The sequence below is a fragment of the Ursus arctos genome, unplaced genomic scaffold, assembly GCF_023065955.2.
Source record: "Ursus arctos isolate Adak ecotype North America unplaced genomic scaffold, UrsArc2.0 scaffold_2, whole genome shotgun sequence".
Lineage (NCBI taxonomy): Eukaryota > Metazoa > Chordata > Mammalia > Carnivora > Ursidae > Ursus > Ursus arctos.
This window is the reverse complement of record NW_026622874.1, coordinates 102,485,768-102,507,964: the sequence shown is the minus strand read 5'-3', so window position 1 is coordinate 102,507,964 and position 22,197 is coordinate 102,485,768. Positions and strand designations below refer to the sequence as shown.

The window sequence follows — 22,197 nt, the reverse complement described above, 5'->3', positions numbered from 1 at the left end:
CCTCTGGGAGCCCCCCAGGTGCCCATCCACCCACACCCTGCCACCGAGGCCACCCTCGACCCGTAGTCTTGGCACAGGTCCTGAGGACCCTGGGCTTCTAGAAATGATGGCCAGAGTCTGTGTCCTGGCCTTGGAGGGGCTGTGGAGGACAGGAGTATACAGGGGAGAGTGGGACCCACCAATGCCTGTGAAAACAGGGGAGACGGCAAATACCCACGTAGCTCCCGGTGGGGGCTTGGTTCTCTTAAAAATCTTACTTTAAGGAGCAGTTAAAGGGAAATTTTTCATGATATTTTAAGTGACAAGACATTATCCAAATACTCTGTATAGAGCGAGCTGGGTCCTACAGTGTGCGTGTCTCTGCCTGTGTGTGCACACGTGCCTGTGCCTCTGTGTACGTGTGCGCACGCGTCTGCGTGTGCACACGTGTGCCTGTGCACCTATGTGTACGTGTGTGTGTGTACACGTGTGTGTGTGTGCACACGCGCACCCCTGCCCACATCCCGTCCGTGGAAAGACGAGCTCACAGAAACACTTCGGGGCTGACTGGTGCCTCCAGAGCAGCCACGGGACCCAGTACCGCCTCACGTGGCGCACGTCTAAGAGCGCCCTGCGATTCTGAAGCGGATTCCAGGATAACAGAACTCACCACCAGGGGCTGAACTGTGTCCCCCCCCAAATTCATATGTTGCATTCCTAACCCCAGATACCTCAGAATGGGGCTGTATTTGGTGGTGGGGCCTCTCAGGGGGTAATTAAAGCAAGAGGAGGTCACGAGGCAGGGGCCCCAATCCCACAGGACTGGGGTCCTGTAAGAGGAGGGGGTCAGGGCACAGACAGGCACAGAGGGACGACCACACGGGCACGTGGGGAGAACAGGGCATCTACACGCCGCGGAGAGAGGCCTCAGGAGAAGCCAGCCCTGCCCACACCTGGTCTCGATCACCTTGACTTCCAGCCTCCAGTGTGTGCGGGAGAGAATCCCTGCTGTCTAGGTCCCCCCGGGATGTGGAGCTCCGCCACGGCGGCCCCCCTCCCTGCCCACTCGCTCGCAAAATACCCAGAGGACGCCCTGGCCCGAGCAGAAATAAGAAATGAGAGGAAGTAAATGTAATACGTGTGTTACGCGTGCATCTTTTTTTTAACTTAAATTCTGTGAGCAGTTTGTTACAGAAGGTCCAGCTGTCACACGAGAAGTCCGAGCCCAGGCGTGCACACAGACACGCGCCCCCACCGCGCTCCGCAGTGGCGCGCACGCCGGCAGGACCCCCACGGGCTGACCCCCCGAGGACGCTGGGCTTCATCAGGAGCGTGGTAACAGACGTGTGGAAGGAACGCTCAGGCCCCAGAACAGCGCAGGGGAAAAAACGCCGCCTCCCCAGTTCCCGGAACACCCCCAAGGGCCGGGGGCAGACCTTCCTTTGTTCCTACAACTGTCCCCATTTTCCCTTTCTATTTTTTTAATTCGAACAGTCTGTATTACTTTTAAAATGAAGAGCAGCATTATTTTTAAAAACCTTTCCCAAAGCCCCAGGGCAATGAAGGGCGGGTGAAGGGGAGGAGAAGCCTCCCCGTGGAAGGGTGAGAGGGACGGGTGGACCCCCCGCAGGGTCCCGGGTGGGCACTGCACGGCGTGCCCCTCGCCCTGCCGCCCACTCACCTTGGTGGCCGGGTACTCCTGGGGGACGGTCCTCAGCAGCTCAGCCACGACATCCTGCATCTCCACCAGGGCTTTGTGGCTGCCGGACAGCTTCTGCTCCACAGAGAGCCTGGCTGAGTCCAGCCGGGGCGCAGCGGCCCGGGTCCCTCTCCCCCAGCCCCACCCGCACCCGGGTTAGGCGGTTCCGGGGTTCCCCTCCCCCGGCTCTGGCCAGCGCTCGGACACTCCGCCCCCTGGTCCCCGTGAGACTGCCACATGCCCAGAGATAGTACCCATCACCGGAAGCACGGTGACTCCAAAGGGGGTAGTTATGCAGGACCCCGAGGGGAGTGACAGGCGGTGGGCCAAAGCATTTCCCCCCAAATTCCACCATGACACCTGTCCAGTTATTCCACAGAGTGGGCCCACTACCCCTCCCACAGTGAGGCATCCCTGGGCCCCTCCACGCCTGCCGCACGGCTGGCTTTGCCTCGCAGGGTGGCCACGGGCAACCCAAGAACTGAAAGGAATCTCAGGTATTTGGGGGCGTTAAGCAGTCCACCCAAAGGACTTGCACCGAGGGCATCAAGGCGCCAACCCCAGGGGCAGGTAGTGATGTCAACGTGGCATTCATCCAGCTGCCCCCCAACAGCTCCTTGGTCCCAGGCTCTAACGACGTCTTGGAGAGGGACGGAGGGCTGAGGGGCTGTAGACACCGGGGCTGTGGACGTCAGGGCCCGGCTGGCCTCCCACGAGTGGGAATGGCCCGAGCACTCACCTGCTGGAAGGGGTTGACGGCACGGGGCGAGCAGGCCAGGTAGTACTGCAGGATGTCTGCGGGGAGAGGTCAAGCAGCCGCGTGAGGCCAGCCGTGTGCGTGTGCTGTGTGCGTGTCTACCCGTGCGCGTCCACATGTGCTCACGTGCATCCGTGTGCACCTGCATGTCCGTTGTGTGCACATGTGTGGGTGTACATGCTTGTACACAACTGTGTATCTGCATGGAGCTCTGTGTGTGTGTGTGTCTTCCTGCACGTGCGTGTCTGTGTGCACATGTCCGTGTGTGCGTGGCTGTGTGTGCACACACGCATGTGCATGCATCTGCACGTTGTGGCTGTGTGCTCGAGCACGTGTGCTAGGAGATATGGCCCGCAGGGAGCCCAGGGCCAGGGCCCAGATCCTTCCACTCCAGGCAGGGTCTTTCCAGCTCGCACAACAGCCTCTCGGGGCACAGCCCTCTTCCTCGCTCTGCCCGGGGCAGCACGCAGCGCACCGGGGCTGGGCCAGGAGGCAGAAGACGCACACCGACACGTCTGCTCCTGGCCCACTGGGCAGACTAACAGTTCTTAGGCTGGCGGGGGTGGGGGGACATAGCCCGGACGCGACTGCCAGGACGGCCCAAGACTCAGGTGGCCTGTCTACTCCCCGTTAACACGTGTCGATTCAGTGCCCAACATTCGAAGACGGGGATTCACTTACAATTCTGACTCTGAAAACCCTAGAAGACCCGAGCCTGGCTGGAGCTGCAGGAGGAGCCAGGGCCCTGTCTGCCTGCCGCCACGCCCACAAGACTCCCGTGCACGCGGGCCCCCTGGGGTCAGGGCCCTTCCCTGAAGCAGGAATACTGGGTTTGCAGTCCCAGGCGCCTCCCTTCCGGGGGGGGGGGGGCTGTGAGGCCCAGTGCAAGCGCTGGCGCACAGGGCCGGCCACAGCCCGGGACCTTCTTGCCCGGCTCCCCCCTCGGCCCCTCAGGCCTGGGCTCCCACCCAGCTTATGGGAAACCCTGCTCACTTTGGCCCCTTGTAAATGGAGCCAGCGTGCTGGCGTTGGCTCTGCCAGGCCCGGGAGGGGTGGTCTGTGGCTTGCAGGCAGGAGCTCACACTCTCTTGAGGCTTGCTAAGGACCCCAGAGTCCTGAGCAGGGAGGACCCAGGGAGGCCAGGGACTGTGGTGAGCATGGCAGGCCCACCCCTCCGCCACTGGGGATGAGTCAACCCTCTCTCCCGGGGGCTCCTCAGCCTTAGATGGAACCGTTCCTTCAACCAGATAAACTAAACCCAGCCCACCTGCTCATCCCTGTGGCTTTCTCAGGCAAAGAGGAGAAGACAGTCCCATGAGGGCCAGCGTTTTAAGGCCCCTCAGCACCCCGTCCCCGCAGGGACAATCCTTCTACCCTTCTCTCAAGGAACACGTGGCACTCACAGCCGGGCAAGCCCGCGAGCTCAGCCCCTTCCAGCCCTGGCTGCACCCGAGCCCTGGAGTCCCACATGCATCCGTCTCCTGGGAAGGCCGACGCACATCACACCGCTGGCCCCCAACCCCAGACCCGCTCCCCGCCCCCTCCCCACCCTCGGCCCACGGCTCCCGTGCCCACAGCGGCTCAGGCAGAGAACAGAGTCCTCGGTTCCTCCCTCCCTACAGCCTGCTTCTCCAGGAGCCCCATCATGCTGCCTCACAGCACGTCCCCATCCACCTCTCGGCCCTCTGGCTCAAGGCACCCCGTCTCCTGCCTGGAGGGGCGCAACAGGCTCCCTGCCTTCCTGCTTGACCTCCTTGTCGCTCCAACAGCCCGAAGGCAATCCAATCTTGGACCATGTCTCTTTCGGGCTTCCTGCCCTCCAACGGACCCCCCAGAATTAAGCCCAAACTTCTGTCCTCAACCTGGCCTATTGGCCTTCCTACCCTCTCCTCTCCCAACTGGTCTATTTTCTGCCTCACACACATATCAAGTTTGTCTCTGCCTCAGGGCCTTTGCACAAAACATACAGCCTTCTCTGGTTCACTTTTAATGCCACCTCTTTGGCAGGCCACACTGTCTGCTCCAAAACAGCCTGTCATCACTTGCCCCCTCCGTCACCTGCCTCCGCCCTCACCACCCCCCCATCACTGGCCTCACATAGCACCTATCCTCATTCTCAGCACCCCGCACTCACAGAAGGTGTTCCTATTCACTCACTAGCTTCCTGATCTGGGTGGGTCCTGCCTCCCTGAGACCGAGGGCCCGGGAGGGAGGGGATGCCTTGGCCTCGCTCAGTTGGGTCTCCCTAGCCTGGCCACTGGGGTGCCGGCTCAGACACAGCTGCAGACTCACCCCCACTCAGCACCGAGTGCTCCTCCACCATCCTGGTCACGTAGGTGTCAGGATCCACACAGAAGTCGCTGGAGCCCTGGGGGGTACAGGCAAGGAAGATGGGGTGACCAAGCTAGGTACCCCTCCTTCAGCTCTCATGGATGGAGTCTGAGCCCCAGGTGTGCTCTCAGCTCCAGACAGTAAAATATGAATCTGGGGAGGCACTGACTTGCCGTGTGTCCATGGAAAGGTCCCCCCTCCTCGTGGAACCTCGGTGTCCCAGGGGAGAGGTGTGTGACATTCCCCACCCCCTCCCATGCCTAGGCCCAGCAGACCGGGATTACACATTCCCTCTGTCACTCACCACAGACACGGCCAGCTCCAAGCCCAGTGCGCCCCAGCTGATGACCAGGGCCAGGACCCCGAGTAGGCAGACCCTTGGGGCAAAGAAAGCCAATCAGCACCCCTCAGGCTGGGGTGGCCGCAGGCCAGAGGGCCAGGGCCCCAGGGAACATCGGGGCTGTGGCTCCCCCTGTGGCCCAGCCTTAGCTAGAGCCACCCGAAGGCCGGTCACAGATGGATCCCCCTCCCACCTCGAGGGGCTGGGGTGGCACTCAGAGTAGGGGGACTGGTCTTCCTGCTTCCCCCTCCCCCTAGCAGACAAAGGGTCTTGGCTTTCACCCAGCTCTCCACAGCATGGCCAGAGGAACCTGTTAGCCTGGGCCAGACCCCATGGGGCCCAAACCCTGCAGGGTGCCACCTCGGACCACCAGCCTCACCTGAGGCCTGACCTCACATGCCTCCCTGATCCCTGCGGTCCAGCCGCCACAGTCTCCCTGCTGCTCCTCACACCCCACACTGCAGACCATGCATTGGCGGTCAGATGTCCCTGGGTCCCTCGGCCTCTGCTCTAGTCTCCCCTCCCCACCAGGTCTCCTGGTGGGTCATGCGCACTGCAGACTCCCTGCCCACCCACCCCCGGCTCTCCCTTTCCCCACAGCACGGTCACCTACAGCACCTGGCCTGGGGGGGCAGGACACGGCTGTCCAACTGTCCCGGGGGGAAGGAGGACATCGCTATCCTACAGATGAGCTATCCCCGTCTTCGTCTTTGAGGTGAGGAGACGGAGTCCCCGTGTCAGAGGGCCACTTGCCCAAGGTGGCTAGCTGAGTGAGCCGCAGAGCGGGGACCCCAGGCAGCCTCCAGGCCAAGGACAGAGCCTCCAGCTTGACGTTCTGGTGTCCCCATGACTAGCTGACCTGCACAGGTCTTCAGGTGTCTCTGGGTTACGGCACGCAGACTCAAGGGGGAGGAGCCCCGCAGGAACCCAGGACAGCCACGGCAAATGTGCGCACCACGGGGGCACAGGCCAAGGGCACAGGAGGAGGCCCAGAGTGGGGCCCTGCCATGGGGAGCCCCACCCTCGGTCAGACCCGTGGCTAGACCCACAGATGGGGAAGGGGAGGGCAGGGCTGATTCAGATGATGGTGCTGTGGGTGCCTCCCCCCTGCGCTCCCCCACTCTGCCCCTCAGGCCCACAGACTCACCCAACCAGAATGCCCTTGGAGCTGCGGATGAGGCCGACCAGCACCAGCAGGCAAATGGCCACGTCCAGCAGCAGCAGGCCCAGGTAGCCCAGCCACCTGCGGGCACACAGTGGGTGTGGGCAGGGCCCAGGGGACGGGGCGGTGCCACCGCAGAACAGAGGGACAGAGGGGCAGGCAGGGGCAGCTCTGCAATACGGGAGACTACCAGGCGGCATTAGGTCTTGTAAAAGGGGTCCTGGGGTACTCGGCTCCTCCCACCCATAAAACCTCAGACCTCAGGTTCTATGGGCAACTAGCCCATGGAGGGCGACCCCTACCACACGGGCCCTAGGGACCAGGCGGGGCAGGCGGAAAAGAGGGCAGGCCGAACCTGTACCAGTCGTAGAGGTCCACCTGCTCCGCCAGCACCTCGAGCGACACAGCAGGGTTCCTCCAGAATGGGATGGCAGCTGTGTAGCCCAGCAGCGTCTCGAGAAGGCCCTGCAGCCGCTGGACCGCACGCAGGGGCTCTGGCCGTGCAGCCAGCTGCCGCTCCAGGCTCTGCAGGCTGGGCTCCGCTGAGCGGTTCAGAGCGGCCGCTGTGTCCCACACCTGCGCCAGGCCGGGGGCCGGTGAGCCCGAGCACAGACCCGCTCCCAGCACATGCCCACCCCTCGGGCACGCACGCAGATACGGCGTTCAGGGGCAGGTACAGAGCCCCCCTCCCCATCGGACAGCCACTCACGCGGTCCTGGACCCCTGCCACTGTGCGGTTGGCGTGGCGGAGCGAGTAGGTGGCCCGATGGATGCCGTCACTGGTCTCCCCGTTGCCATAGAACCCCACGGCGATGCCGGCGCTGGGACGGGGCAGGGGGCGCATGAGGGTGCGGCCGGCCCCTCGCCTGCAGGTTGGGAACCCTGCGGGGGGGGGGGGGGATCCGGCCTGGCCGCCCCATCCTGGCCCCGCCCCCATCAGGCCACCCCTCCCTGGCCCGCCCCGCCCCACACTCACCTGCACACCAGGGTGGCGATGATCACGCACCAGGCTGTGCAGCAGCAGTCGGCGTCCAGGTGCTCCTCGCTCTTGCGCCGCCGGCAGCACAGCCAGAAGGAGTAGAAGAGCAGGAAGAGGAGGTCCAGGGCGAGGCAGGCCAGCGCGGCGGCCCCCAGCAGCAGCAGCGCCTGTGCGAGGTGGGAAGGCGGTGCTGGAGGTGTGGGCGTGCGCCCAGCTCTGCTGCACCTGTAACACTCCGCGCCCGGGGGGCACTCTCGCTGAACCATCCTGCAGCCCCAGGGACACTTGGGTGCTTGCCTGCGACCCCCCAGACTCCCGTCCTTAACCCTGCACGAGCCACCAGGACTGGACCTAAGCCACACTCGGAGGGGCCGGGTGGGCACAGCCATGGGGTCCTCCCAGGCCCTGGGCAGCGGAGCCCAAGGCAGGACGTGTCTGAACAGGGGCCCCTGACCAAACCCAGTAAGAAGGTGCTGGGTGGGCAGGGCCAGCACAGCTGCTGCTGGCCTTGTGGCTGAGGAAGGCCCCTAATCTCCCACAGCCTGTTTTCTCTTTTGTAAAACGGGGGGAATGCGCTCCCCAAAAGAGGCTGGTAGAGAGTCTCAGTGAAGGCCACACCTGTCGTAGGGCCAGGCACACAGCAGGGCCCTCCCCCTCAGCGTGGACAGTGCTCTGGACCTGGCTGCCTTTGCGAACCCCCCTGACCCTGGGCAGCCAGAAGGGCCCCGAATTCTCCAGTCACATCCCCAAGAGTCACCAGGGATTAAGTGCCCCCTGCAGCACCCTCCTGTCACCAAGGTCACCACCCCCCATGGGAAGTGGCTGACTTGATCCAGCAGGGACACCCACTGCGGGCTGGGCCCGGGGCTGGGCCTCCATCCATTGGAACACGTGTCAGCCCTGCCTTCCCTGGGCACCACGCTCTCCCTTTCGCCTGGCCCAGTGTGTCCCCTCCATTTCACTGGTAAAGAAACTGGCTTCAGAGAAGATATGGAGGAAGGACCCATGCGTCCACGTCACGGCCCCTCTGGGATCTCTGCCCACATCCTTTGTTGGGGTGCGGGCGGTGGCCTGATAGGGCTGTGGGCTGGGCCTGACCACGTGCACCACATGGGGGGGTGGTAAGTACCACCAGAAGATCCAACACACGGTGGCACCCACCCCACGGGCCATCAGATTTGTGGTGTGGGCACCCACGCTGCCCTCACTGGCACTGCCACAGAGACACTGGGCCTCACCAGGACCTGGAAACACCCGCCCTCCCCATGTCTGAACGCTCAGCAACGTAGCTAGCCCTGGAGTGCTCTGGGGGGTGGAATGCCCCCCTGCCCCCCTGCAGGGCCCCCTGGGGAAGAGAGGCTCAACCACAGAGGCCCTGGGACGCTACCTGGCCCCCAGCAGCTGTCTCCCAGGAGATGGTTGCCAGGCAGCAGGGGCAGGATGGCACTCCCCACCCTCCCAGGAGCCCGCAGGTCCCAAAGGTCTCCCACCAGGCCCACCATCCCTGGCCAGCCCCCCACACCTGAGGTAGGGCTCTCCCACCTCCACCTGACCAGGGAGGCCCTCCAGCCAACTTCAAAGCAACATGGGTGCCCTGGGGGCCGGGTGTTGTCTGGAGGCACCATGAGGCACAGGGTGGGGGCCCCATCTTGGGGAAGACCAGGGTGGCACCGTGTGGCTGCAGTCACAGGCCACAGCCTTGCCCCATGGGCTGCCCCGTGCTGTAATCTGGGCACAGTGGGCCGGCACCCTCCATTCCTCCTTCAGGCCTGGGGCGCAGCCGCCCACCACCCCTGCTCACGTGCTGGCAGGGGGAGGGGAGCTGGCCTCAGTGCCACCTTATCAGCCCAAGGCTCCTGGAGGGCAGGGGCGCTCGGGTCACAGAGGGTGTTCCTGAGACCCAGGCCGCAGCCAGGAGTCTCCAGGCCGGAATCAGGGGCGTGTCAGGGGCCAAAGGCCAGTCATGGAGGGGGCTCACCGTGACGGTCCTGGTATCAGGCACCGCCCCCGCCCAGCACGGCCGTCAATAAACAGGAGAGTGCTTGCAAGGGCACTGTCTGCTGGGTCCCCGGGATGTGCCCCACACGCACAGGCCGGACATTGACCTGAGATGCCGCAGGCCCTGCCCAGCCCCTCCTGCCCAGGCAGAGGCAAAGGGCAGAACACAGCACTGCCCCTGGGGCCGTGGATCACTCGGGACGTCTGCGCTTCCATGGCCAAGGCCGCCCTCCGGTCCCCAGTCCCCATGTCCTGACACTGCCACCTCTTCTCCACCCTGCCCCAGACCCTCAGAGACCACACCACACCCACAACGAGCCCCCTTTCAAGGCCCTGCTGACCCTGGTTCCCATGGTTCTGGGGCCGAGCCCACCAGCCTGTCCCCGCCCATGCTCGCAGTACCCCTGGAGGTGACCTCTGCTCTAACAGCCTTCCCTCGGCCCTGGCTGGAGTAACCCTGCCCTGCCACCGTGCCACCTCCTCTCCTGCCCGTACCCCCCACACACACACGGAGAACACAGTGGGCTTGGAGTGGGGCTTCAAATACACACACGGACGCACCTCGTCCTGAGGTGGGGGAGCCGGGACCAGAGCCACCCAGCCCGGCGCTCACTGTCATCACGACTCCCCAGAGCGCTCCCAGGCCCGCTCCCTGCCTCAGGCGTGTCAGGACCACCCACTCCCATTGGCCAGATGGGAAAACAGGCAAGAGAAGCACCACCGGCCAAGCGCGACCCCCACACCTGGAGCGAGGCGAGGCTCCCCGCACCTTTGGGAGCCGAGGAAGGTGCATGCCCGGCAGGTCCCCGGCGTGTTGCCCGCAGCCCCCGGAGCTGCCGGGCCGGTGGAGGGAGCAGGGGGCCGTGCCTGCTGGACACGAGCCAGGCCACGCAAACCAGAGAGAGCAGGACGGGGGAGCACAGCGGGACGAGTCTGTGAGATGACCGCGGCCGGGCACCTCCCTGAGCTGGCCTGTCCTCGTCCGGAAGGTCAGGGAGGGGCGCCGCGCCCCTGTGGGCGGGAGTCACGCTTGTACCTTTCTCGGGTCCTCTCCTACAGCTTTGATTTGGTTTGTTTTGTTGTTGTGGGTCTTTTGGGGTTTTCTTTTTTTTAAAACCACACACTTGTACTAACTTTATAATTAAAATGCAGAACCAGAAACCTGTTAGTAGCTCTTTCCAGCTGCGCGTGGGAGGCCCCTGGTCTGAGCCCAGCTCTGCCACGTGAGCGTTCCCATGCAGTCAGGCCCCACACTCCCTGCACCCCGTTTTCGCCTTTGTGAGGTGATGTGAGCGTTCCCCGGCCCCCTGGGCTACCCTGGGTAGAAGGCCCCTGGCAGCCGAACTGGGCCCCTCTCCGTCTATGGCGTGGTCACACAGGCCCTGAGGGTGCCCAGTCCCCCAGGAGCCAAGATGGAGAGGAGGGACACCCCTGACTGGCTACCAGGAAGCCCAGAACTGCCTGCTGCTAGACCGAGGTACAAGGGAGGGGTGTTCCGCCCCTCCCCCCATCCACCCTTAATCTCATGCCCACGTGGGGCGGTCCAGCTTGCTGGGAACCAAAGCACCAAGGTTCCAGTGCCGCTCAGACTGGCTCAAAGACGTGAGCTCGAGTCAGTGACTTCAACCTCCATGCCTCAGTTTCCCCACCTATAAAGTGGAGACAAGAGCGTCCCTCTCCTGGCCGGGGGGACTGTGAGGACTGCAGGAGCTTGTCCCTGCGAACATACAGAACAGCACCGCCACGGAGGTTCCCCTGGAAAGGTCAGGGTGCCGAGGGCTGCTGCTCCACGGCCAGTTTTGCCACCATGCAGCCCGGTGGGCTGGGGGCAGAGGGTGGGCCCCTTGACTGCTTGGGGGGGGTGTCCAGGGCTGCTCACGGACAAGCTATGCCCACATGTGCACTCCTGCACACGCATGTCCACACTCACACGCGCACATCTACACCCATGCATTCCCAAACGTTCACGCCCACATTCACACTCACACGTGCACGTGAAGCTGTCACCCTGTGATCTCCCCAGCAGAGGCAGGAACAGCAGCCTGTGGCTGGAGTTCCTGGGGGTTGTGGGCGGGGGGGGGGGGGTTGGTCCCAAGCACCTGGGTGTTGGGACACCTGCCGTGACTGGGAAGTGGGGAAGGCTGCCTCACACATGGGGCATAACCGCCACAGCCACAGGGGTGGAGGACACTTCCATCCCATACCTGCCTCACAGAGCCAGTCAAGGAGCAGGGCTTAGGGGAGGACCACTGCCCAGGGAGCCCCAGGGCCTGGCTAGACGGTGATCATATGTCCTGGGGCTCAGAGCTGAGTACCAAGGGGGTAAGTTACTTTCCAGAGGCTTCCCTGGAAACAATGACATCAGGCAGAAGCCCAGGTGCCCCCCTGCCACCCACACATCAGCCCTGTAACCATGCCTGTCTGCCCAGCTCCAGGAAGCCTCGTGACTAGGAGAACGGGGTCTGTGTGCCCACACCTTCCGGGGGGGGGGGTGCTGGAAAGGCCTCGCTGAGCTCATCAATTTAGCAGAGGCGGTGCCCCCTCTGGCACTCAACCCTGGCCCCCTGGCTCCCCACCCCAAGGTCAGAGCGGCTGGGGAGCTTTATCTCTGGCAGGACGGCAGGCTCTGGGCCTGTACCTCCACAGCTCCCCTCAGCCCCCAGGGAAGGTGCCAGCACCCTCCCGGTTCACACAGGGGGGCACTGGGGCTCGGTGGCACTGGAGGGGGGGCGTCCAGCCCATCAGGGCGAAGCTGCAGAGCCTGTCACCAGCTGGGTGAACAAGCCAGGCACAGGGGCGCCCAGCGTGACCTCTGCCCCCATCTCCTAAGGCCAGATTCCCAGAGAACAGCCTTCCGCTGGCATTCCCGTGGCAGCCCCGCCTCCCCTTGCCAGGAGCTGGCGTCCCCATCACTTCCCCTGGACCCATTCAGAAAGAGAATGGGAAATGTTTGATCAGCATCTGGGCCCTGACCAAATGGAATTTTCCGTCTGTGATGGAAGTGATGTCAGCACTCGGTCAGGCGAGGCGAGACGCTCGGGCCCGTATCCTGACCGCTGGCCACAGTGCTGGCTGCCAGCCACCTGAAGCGCTAAGAACACATGGGGCTCTGTGAAGGCGCCTGCGGGGAGGCCTCAGTGTGGCCCTCCCGCCCCTCCTGGCTCTCCAGCTCATTTCTCAGCCCCAGACCAGCCTGTCCTCCCAAGGCCCCTGCAGTCCCGGGCAGAGCACGGCCCCCTGCCCTGGCCTGTGCCCACCCACTCTCCTGCAAGCCCTGAGGCCCCCCAGAGCCCCCATCCACGCTGGAAACACTGGTGAGCCAGAGCTTGGGGTCTAGAGCCTCCTCTGGCCCAGGTCTGAGGCCTGCCGAGGGACCGACGACCCCAGCCTTGGCGGGGGAGCAGGGGGCAGGAGGGGGCCCAGGGAAGCAGCTGTTTTCCATGTGAGCCTAAGCTCGTTCCCTGTACGGGATGGGGGGATACCTGGCTCAGCCCAGGCTTGCTGGCAGTCGGGGTACTGGGGGCCCCAAGCTAGCCCTGGGAGGGGAGGGCCCACAGTGTGTCACCAGACCTTATTAAGAGCTTTGCAGCAGGAGGCTTGGCCCCATCCACTGACAGAGACCATGGTGTGAGGGGCTCAAAGCCGCGGGCCTGTCCCTTCGACACCCCACCGCTGGCCTGGACACGGCCTGTCAGTGCCTGGGCATCTGTACCCCACCCATGTGCAGCGCCAGGCTCAGCTTCAGCGCAGGCCACACCGATGTGCCCAAGGCCACCAGGCCAGGGTAGCCACACAGGACCCCGGGCAGCAACAGGCAGCCCGGCCACGGCTGCACGCAAGCCTGTGCGGGAGCATGCCACACGTGGACCACACATCGGAACCTCCAACGGACTGTCTCCCTGGAGAGGAGCCTCTGTGCCTGAGGTCTCCCCACTGCCCATGGCACGAGAGGGGCCGGCAAGGCCCCAAACCCTGCAAAGGTGGGTGCCCCTGGAGAAGGCCATGGCTGGCAGGCCTACCCCTCAGCTCGCCCCCACCCCTCCCTGCACCACCCCTCCCTTCAAGGCAGCTCCTCCAGTAAAGGGCGAGGCTCCAAAGAGAAGGCAAGTCCAAATTCCTCCAGGGGCCCAGGACCTCACTGCCCCACACCCCAATATCCTCTTGTTGGTCACCCCTGCCTCACTGGAATGGGGAGGCCCTTGGTCCAGGGCCAGCCTGAGACCACGGCACAGCAGCACATGGGCATCCAGATTCAGCACCGTGTCTGACGAGGGGACACGGGGTACAAGAGACACAGCCCCTGCGGGGAGGGCGTCTCCCAGGACCTCGGCAGGGCAGGCCCCACAGTCTCCGAGGCCGTGGGAGCCAGGCAGACGACCAGGGGTGCAAAAACAAGTGTCAGAGAGCGCCAGCAGGGCACCATGAGAGGTAGGGCGTGCTTCCAGAGGGGGACAGCCTGGGCACAGGCCCGGCATGAGATCCAGGCTGCAGGCCTGCGTCCCGAGGGGCTCTGGTGGATAGAGTGGGGGCAGACAGGTGCGGGGGGACAGGAGCAGCAGGACCCTCCAACTGCTTCCCGGTGGGAATGTCGTACCCCAGCCCCCAAACGCCCAAGGGCCTTCCTCCAGAGGAAGAGACCGGGCTAGGGTGTCCAGGAGGCTGGCGGGATCCCAAACCCCAAGGCACCCTCTAGGAACCCACACGTGTCTCGGCTGCAGCCCTGGGCCTGGGCTGGGCCGCTGCCCCAGCTCCTCTGTCCGGGATCCCTTGCCGGGAAGGGCTCCCACCACACAGTGCTGCCCACTCCCCTAGGGCTGGCTCTCTGCCTCAGCACCCGGTGTGGCCCATCTGCACACACGGCCTTGCTGGTCCCTAGGCCACCTGGGGAGGGGGCGGCACCCACCTTCCAGGCCAGGGGCCTGAGGTCAGAAGGGACGCCGGAGGCCCATACACAGAAGTGATGGGAAGCAGGGTCTGAGCGCACACAGACCTCCTGAGGAAAGTCCAGAAGAGGCCCTCCTCACCTCCCGGGCCTGGCTGAGTGGGTGCCGAGGGCCCTGGCCACGGAGCGGAGCTGGGCGCCGGGCTGGCTGTTGGGCCTGCAGCCCCCCACCCCTCGAACACACTTGGCTGCGGCTCCCAGATGCCGACCAGAAATTAAAAACAGATTTTCCACTGAGCTGGGCTTGGGTTTCGTGAATTCCATCACGGTGAGCTCGTGGCCATCCTGGAGAACGCACAGCCAGCAGCCGGCCAAGTGGGAGCCCAGAAGGGGCCCAGCTGTCTGTCCAAGTCCCCCCCCACGCTGAGGTCTGAGACCCGGAGCAGGAGGCTGCACACGGACACACCGCAGCTACGTCCTGATGTCCCCACGGGGTCCACACCACACTCGCCCTTGTCCTCCAGGAACCACGGGGGCAGAGGCGTGGCGAGGCGGGACCTGGGCCGAAGGCTCTGAGAGAAGATCTGGTGGGTTATCCCCTAACCCAGCCCCCGCGCACCGCCCTCCAGGTGCGGGGCCATCCCGCTCTCCCGCTGCACGCGCCACACGGGCTCAAGAGTGAACGGTCACAGGATGGCAGGGCATAGCATAGCAGTTGCCCTGCCCACGGCGGGTGTCTATTTTGGTCCTGGTGCTCTAACACGCTTCCCAGCATGACCCCCAGGAAAGTCCTCTGCTGCTCCCCAGGCTTGTCGGCAAGCGCCTGTTCACGGGCCACCCCCGGTAGACCCAGGCCACTGGCCTCAGACGCAGCCAGAAGCCACCAGATGGGCCCAGTCCCATCATCGGGCAGGCCCGAGCCGAGTGCCAGGACACACAGCAACCAGGGAGATGTGGCTCAGGGGGTGCAGCCTAACCCCAGACTCGGGGGCCAGGGCCGGACGTACACCAGAGCTTCTGTAGCAGCCCTCCCGATGGTCAGGAACCCAGCCGGAGAGCACGGGGCCAGAGCGCGCAGAACTGGGCGGGGGGCACAGTGGGCCGGTACCCTCCTCAGAGGAAGAAGGGGGTGGCCGCTCAGGCTGTGGGCGAGCCGGCCTCACCCCACGCCCTTGGCCAGTACGGCAGAGGCCCGACCACAGTGGGTGCCTGTGGGACAAAACAGAGCCCCTTTCGACACACCTACTCCTCATAGCCCTCCTGCCCCTCCTGTGGGGACCCAGGCCTCAGCCAGCTTGCTCTGGGGAGTGGAAGGGGCACGCCAGCTGAGGCCCGAGGTGGCCCCCATGTGCGGGCTTGTGTGTGCACGAGCCCATCTGGGCACCCAACAACCCAGGCCTTGGGCAGGGGGGCCGTGGAAAGTGAGTCTCATGAGGGGCCCCACACGGCCCCTCTCCCATGACCCCCCCTGTCACCTGCAGACCCTGGCCCACCCTGGGCCCTCTACCTGGTGCTGCTCCTGGGGGCACACCCCATACCCAGGCACCTTCCCTGCAGCCCTCCTCCTGCCCCCGCTATTGGCCTGGAGGCCTGGCCTTGGCCGAAGCCCACCGAAGCCCTCCCAGCCCCATCCAGAGCATGAAGCAGACTCGGTGCCTTGGCAGATGTCCGCTGTGCCACAGACCCTACAGGAGCCTGCCGGGCAGACAGCACACCCGATTTGGGAGCCGTGTGCCGTCCCATCTCTGGCAGGTACCCCAGGGCAGACCCTGGCATTCCTGGGGCCCTCCTTTGACGTTAGCCCAGGGTACCCTCTGGACAACGGCCCCCACCAATGACAGTGCGATGGCTCCCTGCTCTGGGCAACAGGGCCCAGCGTGTGCCCACAGAGCCTCACCACACTGCACAGCAATGGCCTGGGTGTGGCTGTGAGCCCCCACGCCACCCAAGAGCAGAAGCCCCGCGGAGCCATGCGAGGGCCCTGTGCGTCCTGGGCGGGCACAGGGCTAATGCAGGCACGCCTGGGGTTCTGCCACACCCACCACCAGCCCGGTCACATGCCGCAACTCCGGGGGGCACTTCCCGCATCTGTGACCCGGTCCCTGGGCTGCAGATTCGGTTCCTCCTCTCCAGTGGAAGAGTCAGCAGAGCAGCGAGTGGGGGCGGGGCCCGGTCCCAACACCTGCTGCACTCCCCAGAGCCAGCCCCCGCTGGGGGTCCCAGGGAGTCTCTGCAAGAGGGCTGTGTCCACGAAAAGGGGGTCCGCAGGCTGGACCAGGAGCCGGCACACATCTCCCAGCCCACTGATGCTGGCTGGCCAGCGGCCTTGACTCTGCTGCCACAGGAACCACGACGCCCTCCCCGAAGGCCACTGTGCGACCGCCCAGAGAAACGCTGAGAAAAAGCCCAGCGGGAGCCCCTCTGTGTGAGCAGCCGTGGCCTGGGCTAAGAGCCACAGTGCAGCCTGCCCAAAGCCTGCCCAAGAGCCCCCGGCTGGGGCCAAGACAGCTCACGTCCCTCCCCGCACATCCCCTGCGCAGAGCAGGATGCTGTCGGGGACACGGCTCCTCACCACGTCCCCAGGCCCTTGAACACCAGGAGCCACCAGAGGTGTAAGGGTGGGGCCCGATGATGCAGACCCCACACCAACGCCAAGCGGGGGATGTGCCAGGATTCCGGGACCTCCCCCACTGACACGGCCACCAAGGTGTAGACGTGGGCGCAGAAGTGACCAAAGGCCGCACTCGCCCCCACCCCCCACCCCCCGCCAAAAAGGAAACAGCCAGTCGATCTGTTCCAGCAGGGGCTACCCTGTCTGCCCACCACTGCACCCCCAACGTCCAGCTCCTCAGCTCTGCACATGCACAGGGTGCTCTAGAAGCTTCCGCCCACTCCTCTGTGAGCTCGGTCACGTTCGGTGTTTCTGTCACTTGCAGCCTCAGCATCCTGACTGTTATCGGCACACTGACCAAGCATCGAGAACCCAGGGCCAACAATAAGGTCCCAAAGGCGGTGACAGTAAGGGCACACGGTGTGACTGTAGTTTTAAGTGACACCCACCCCACAGGTAGACCTGCACGGACAGAATCCAGCCAGAGGGGCTTGCTGGGGGCTTTTTCATGCTTTTTCCCATTTTCCAAATGTTCCATGAGTGTTACTTCTTTTGTAAATGAGAGGACGGGTGATACACAGTTTTTTGAACCTCTGTATTAGTGAGGAGGCTAAGAACAGGGCCAGCCCACCCACAGGACACGGCTGCAGTGCCACCACCAGCCTCAGTCAGGTACGTGGCTGACCTCACTTGAGTCTCAGCTTTGGACCAATGTGCTGTGGTCGTAGCTAGGAGACCACTGGCGCCTGACGGTCATACAACCCAGAGCTCAAAACTGACCTCTAAACGGCCACCCGATCTGGGTTCACATACCGCTGGGCACAGAGAGCTCACTACCTCCCGAGGCAGGACGTTCAGACTCCCTTATCTGGGGCTACAGCTCAGGCTTCTCTCTGCCTCAGGGCCTTTGCATGTGCTGTTCCTGGTGCCAGGAACCGTCTTCCTCAAGGTCTCTGCATGGCTACTTCAGTCTTATCTTTAGGGTCTCAATGGAAACATCCCAGCAGTCAGGGTACTGACAAGAAACAGGCCCCACATGCTGAGCCAATATGAGGTGAATGCTACCATCTGACCTGGAAAGTGAGCCAGTGTCCCCACTTAATGCCAGGCTCCAGGCAAGTCCCAGCCCTCTGGGTGTTCACTGTCTGGCTGACACCCTCCACGGCAGTCCAGGTAGCACCTCCTCCAACAAGCCTTCCCTGACCACTGCGTTCCTGCAGGCCCTGTCCTGACCCTTCCATCACCTCACAGCTTCCAGCCCACCCCCACCAACCCGGAATTGGCAGAGAGCATGCAAGAATAAGAGAGGCTGAGGGCAGAGAGAGTGAAGTTGACTTCTGCCTCAGGATACGGGGGTGTGGAGAGGCTTGGGAGGGGATTCGTGAGGGCTGGTGGGGATTGATGGGGCAGACTCCATAAAGGAAGCCCAGCGAGATGGCTGGTCCCACCTAAGGTCACACAAACAGGAAACAACAGAGCTGCAGGCCCCCACTCTCCAGCCTGAAGAGAAGATTCTGGGACCCCTGCCCAAAGCCAGGAGAGGCCCTACCATCACCACAGAGCAGGCTGGCCTCAGGCCACATCAGGCCCCCAGACATGGGGCCCAGCCGGCTCCGCTCAGCTGTGCGGCCACCAGGGAGTCTCCTCCTTCCTCTGGGCCTGCAATCCTCCCTCTTGCCCCCCCCAAAATGAGAGTCCCCACCCCAGCCCCAGAGGAACCAGACCAGCAGCCCCTCCTGGCAGGCAGATGGGAGGCGGGGTAGCACAGAGCAAACTCCAGAAGTTTCTCTGCCTCCTTCTGCCTACCCACAGATCCCATCAGCCCCCACAGAAACACACTGGCACCCTCCCTATAATGTGTCCATTCTGCAAACATCACGGGGCCCAAGAGATGGATGCAAAGGCCATGGAGCCCCTCTTCTCCAGGACAGAAGCCCGAGACCTTCAGTCCCAAGAGAAAGGCCACCCTTGCTCCTGCAGAGGCTCCAAAGTCCCCAGTGTAGGACCAGCCAGGGCTCTGGGAGCCCACAGAGTAGCCCTGTATCGACTCCCAACCCCTGCAGGGGGCCGGGAGAGGGGGACCCAGGAGGACTCCACCCTCCCAGGACTGACTCTGGCTCCTACCACCTACTCATTATGTGATTCTGAGCCAATCCGGTCTCCGAGCCTCAGTTTGCTAATCTGTACAGTAGAGACAATCATCCTCAACTCCCAGGCTTGTGTGAGAAAGGGCTAGTGAGAGACAGCCCCACACAGTGTGCCCAGACAGGGCCTAGGTCATGGGGTTTTCCAGCGGATTTTACCAGACCTCCCAACAGTGGATGGTGGGGGCAGGACATAGCAAAGAAGGGCAAAGGCTGGTCTCCTTATGCCACACACACCTCCTCTTCCCTGGACCCAGGCCCCACTTTTCCCCTGGGTAGTCCAGAAGGCAGAAGCCCTCCTCCCCAGCTGGACCCAGGCCACATGGGGGTGGGGGACTGCCAGACCCTGTAGCCCAGGTGGGGGCTGGCATAACAGGCTTCCAGACCAAGAGGGGGTGCCTGGGTCAGGAGGATGAGGGCTCCACCACCCACCAGCAGGAAATAGGATGGGAACAGCTGCCCCCCCCTCCACACCGAAGAATCCTCCACCAGGGGAGGCAGGAAGGGGCTCCAGGCCACAGCCCACACTGACCCATTGCCCAGCCTTCCAGGAAAGGAGCTCTGTCTATTGCAACCAAAAATGGAGCAAGAGCACAGGGCCCTTGCACCCCCCACTGTGACCCCACAAAAGTGTGCCGGCCCAGATTTCAGGATGTGACAATGAAGGATCAGAGAGGTCAAGTGCTGGCCCAAAAGCACCAGCACGGGAGGGCAGGGGGAGGAGTATGTCCAGGCCTGGCTCATTCTATAGCCCCCAGCCAGGAGCAGAGGCGGCGGGGGATGGAGACAGGCTGGTTTCCACGCCGTGAATTATTCAGTGGCTAATTCTGCTCCGCAGAGAGGAGGCAGGAGAGTGAGTCAGAGCCCTCCCACAGCGGAGGAGGGAACCGTGCTCACACAAGCTGGGGGCAGACACCGGCGACCTCTCAGGGGCACAGGGCCCTGCAGGGGGTCAAGGTGAGCTGGGGGGGGGGGTGGCCACCATTCTGGAGGTCCCCACAGGCTACAGGCATCGGCCCCTCACTCCCCACAACGTGTCCCAGGAGCGCCAGAGGGCAGGAGGGGCAGCAGCTGGTCCAACCGAGGTTGGCAGCATGGCAGATGCAGCCCGCAGGCCAGCAGGCCAGCTCTGTGCAGGTCCCAGACACTCCAGGTGGCCCCAGGGGCAGCCCCAGAGCTTCCCAACTGATAACTGGCAGAGAACTTCCTAAAGTAAAGCACAGCCCCTGGCCTGCGGGAGCCAGGGGACGGACGTGGCAGAGCCATGACATATGGAAGGCCCCGGGGGGCACAGAAGGGTGCTGCTCCTACACTGGTCGGCACCCCAAGGCTGGGCTTCTAGAACGTGGGCGTCGAGCTTTATAAAAATTTTGCCGTCTCTGGGCATGCCTGGGCCAATCCCTGGCCCCCTTCTAGTCTGCTTGGAAACACATCAGCAGGGCTGGGGGAGCAGGACCCAGGTGAGCACTGAGGCTGGGAGTGGTGGGTGCCCACGGCGCCCTCGCTCTCTGCTTCCGGTTCTCTTCCTCTAGATAAGGGTGACCAGGGAAGACATGGTTCTACATAAGCACACTGTGATCATGTCCACGGAATCCTGGATTCCCAGACCATCTTGACAAGCAAGGCCATTCCACTCCACCCGGGGCTCTGCAATGACCAATGGAAAGAAAGAACCCTAGGGGTGTTCCGGGTGACCAGGCCTCCCAGTCATGGGCTTCTGGAATCCGGATCTCCAGCAGGAAGGAAATGCCCACAGCCTTGTCCCCTGCCCTGCACTCAAATGACAGTGGCTCAGTGAGGGGGGTGGTGCTTGGGCTTGGCATGACCCCAGGCCTAGGGTCCTACTGGGAGAGCCTGGCCCCTTGCGGAGAAGGCTGCAAAGGTTCCCACTGCCCCCCCCCCTCTGCCCAGGCTCAGCCCCTTTCCAGCCTCCCAGACGGAGGCCCACCTTGAGTGCCTGTGGCCGGGCCTCCCTTCCTCAGGGGCTCCTGGCAGCCGGTGTCACCACAGCACACACTGGACTGTGTGCAACCCCACAGCCTGGCCACCCAGCAGGGGGTCACTGCCGGCCAGAGAGGGCTGACATCTGCCCAGCTCACTCACCCACCAAAATCTTGGCAGGGAGTGGGATTCCCCAGCTGGGGGTTGGGGGAGGGAGCGAGGAATCCCCTCCCGGCTGCACCCAGTCTTCTCAGGTATCAGCTCGGTCTCAGAGCCCCGGTTCCTCTGGGTTGGGGGCTCTGCAGGGCCCCAGGTCAGGGCTGCCCCAGGTGATGGGCAGGGGCCTGGGCTGGAGCTAACAGCTGGCAGAGGGGGCTCCATGGAGGGAAGCGAGGAGGCTCCACATGACCCCAGAAAGGAGGGCCTAAGGGACACCAAGGGAGGCTAGAATCTGCAGGAGGGCCGTGGACCCTCGATGCGGGATGGGGGTCTTTAGACGCTCACGGAAAGGAGCCCCAGGACGCAGGAGGAGACCCTGGAGAAGAAAGGGGGCTGTGACTCAGGAGAAGGCGGAGGCCGTGACCCTCCAGGAGCACGGGGGCGGCGGCGACCCTCGGGGAGGGGGGCCCCCCGAGACCCTCGACTGACTGCGGGGGGGGGGAGTTCGGGAGTCGTCGGACCTTCGAAAGGAGGGGCTGTAACCCAGGGCCCTGACCCCCGACCCGGGGGCGCCGCGTCACCTGCTGGTAGTCGGTGTCCTCGGGCCGGAACTGGCTGCTGGTGGTCTCCCAGCGCAGGTCGAAGTGGGGCAGCCTGTGCAGGAGGTTCACCCACCAGGGCGCCGCGTAGCTGACCCCGGCCATGGCGGGCTGGCCGCCTGAGGCGCGGGCCGCCGCGGGGCTCCCTCGCTGGCCCGACGGCGAGGGGTTCAGGGGTCCGCCAACCCCAGCCTGGCCGTCCGCATCGCCCGCGCGCTCCTGGGCCCGGCCCGGCCCGGCTCGGCCCGGCTCGGCTGCACTCGGCTCCGCTCGGCCGCCCGCGCCCGCCGCCTCTTTGTTCGCCGCCGCGGCCGCCGCCGTCGCCACCGCCTCCGCGCGCCCCCGCCCGCCGCCCGCCGCCCCGCCCCCGCGCCGCCATTGGCCTGCCGCCCGCCGGCCCCGCCCCGATTCCCCAGCCCCGCCCACCGCCGCCATTGGCCCACCGCCCCCCGGCCCTGCCCCTCTGTCCACCCGCCAGCGGCCCACCGCCCGCCGGCCCCGCCCCTCCGCGCGCGCCCGCCCGCCGGCCCCGCCCCCGTCCCACCATTGGCTCGCTGGGCGAGGGTCCGCCCTCCAGGGCCCCTCCCCGCGGCCGAGGGGCGCCCGGCGGGGAAGG

General features: G+C 64.5%; 1 protein-coding gene across 2 annotated transcripts in view; it reads right to left on the bottom strand.

Moving 5' to 3' along the window:
- TTYH3 (tweety family member 3) overlaps window positions 1–21,886 on the bottom strand; it is a 31,186-nt gene extending 9,300 nt beyond the window's left edge. For both annotated transcript variants that reach the window (XM_057315357.1, XM_026489035.4), the window contains exons 1-9: window positions 21,564–21,886; window positions 7,245–7,414; window positions 6,978–7,089; window positions 6,624–6,844; window positions 6,254–6,349; window positions 5,071–5,143; window positions 4,728–4,803; window positions 2,418–2,473; window positions 1,661–1,753 (exon numbers count right to left, since the gene is read on the bottom strand). In XM_057315357.1, the coding sequence (XP_057171340.1) occupies window positions 1,661–1,753; window positions 2,418–2,473; window positions 4,728–4,803; window positions 5,071–5,143; window positions 6,254–6,349; window positions 6,624–6,844; window positions 6,978–7,089; window positions 7,245–7,414; window positions 21,564–21,686 (1,020 nt within the window). In that variant the 5' untranslated portion in view covers window positions 21,687–21,886. The remainder of the gene's footprint in view (window positions 1–1,660; window positions 1,754–2,417; window positions 2,474–4,727; window positions 4,804–5,070; window positions 5,144–6,253; window positions 6,350–6,623; window positions 6,845–6,977; window positions 7,090–7,244; window positions 7,415–21,563) is intronic.
- Between the last annotated feature and the right edge of the window lie 311 nt (window positions 21,887–22,197).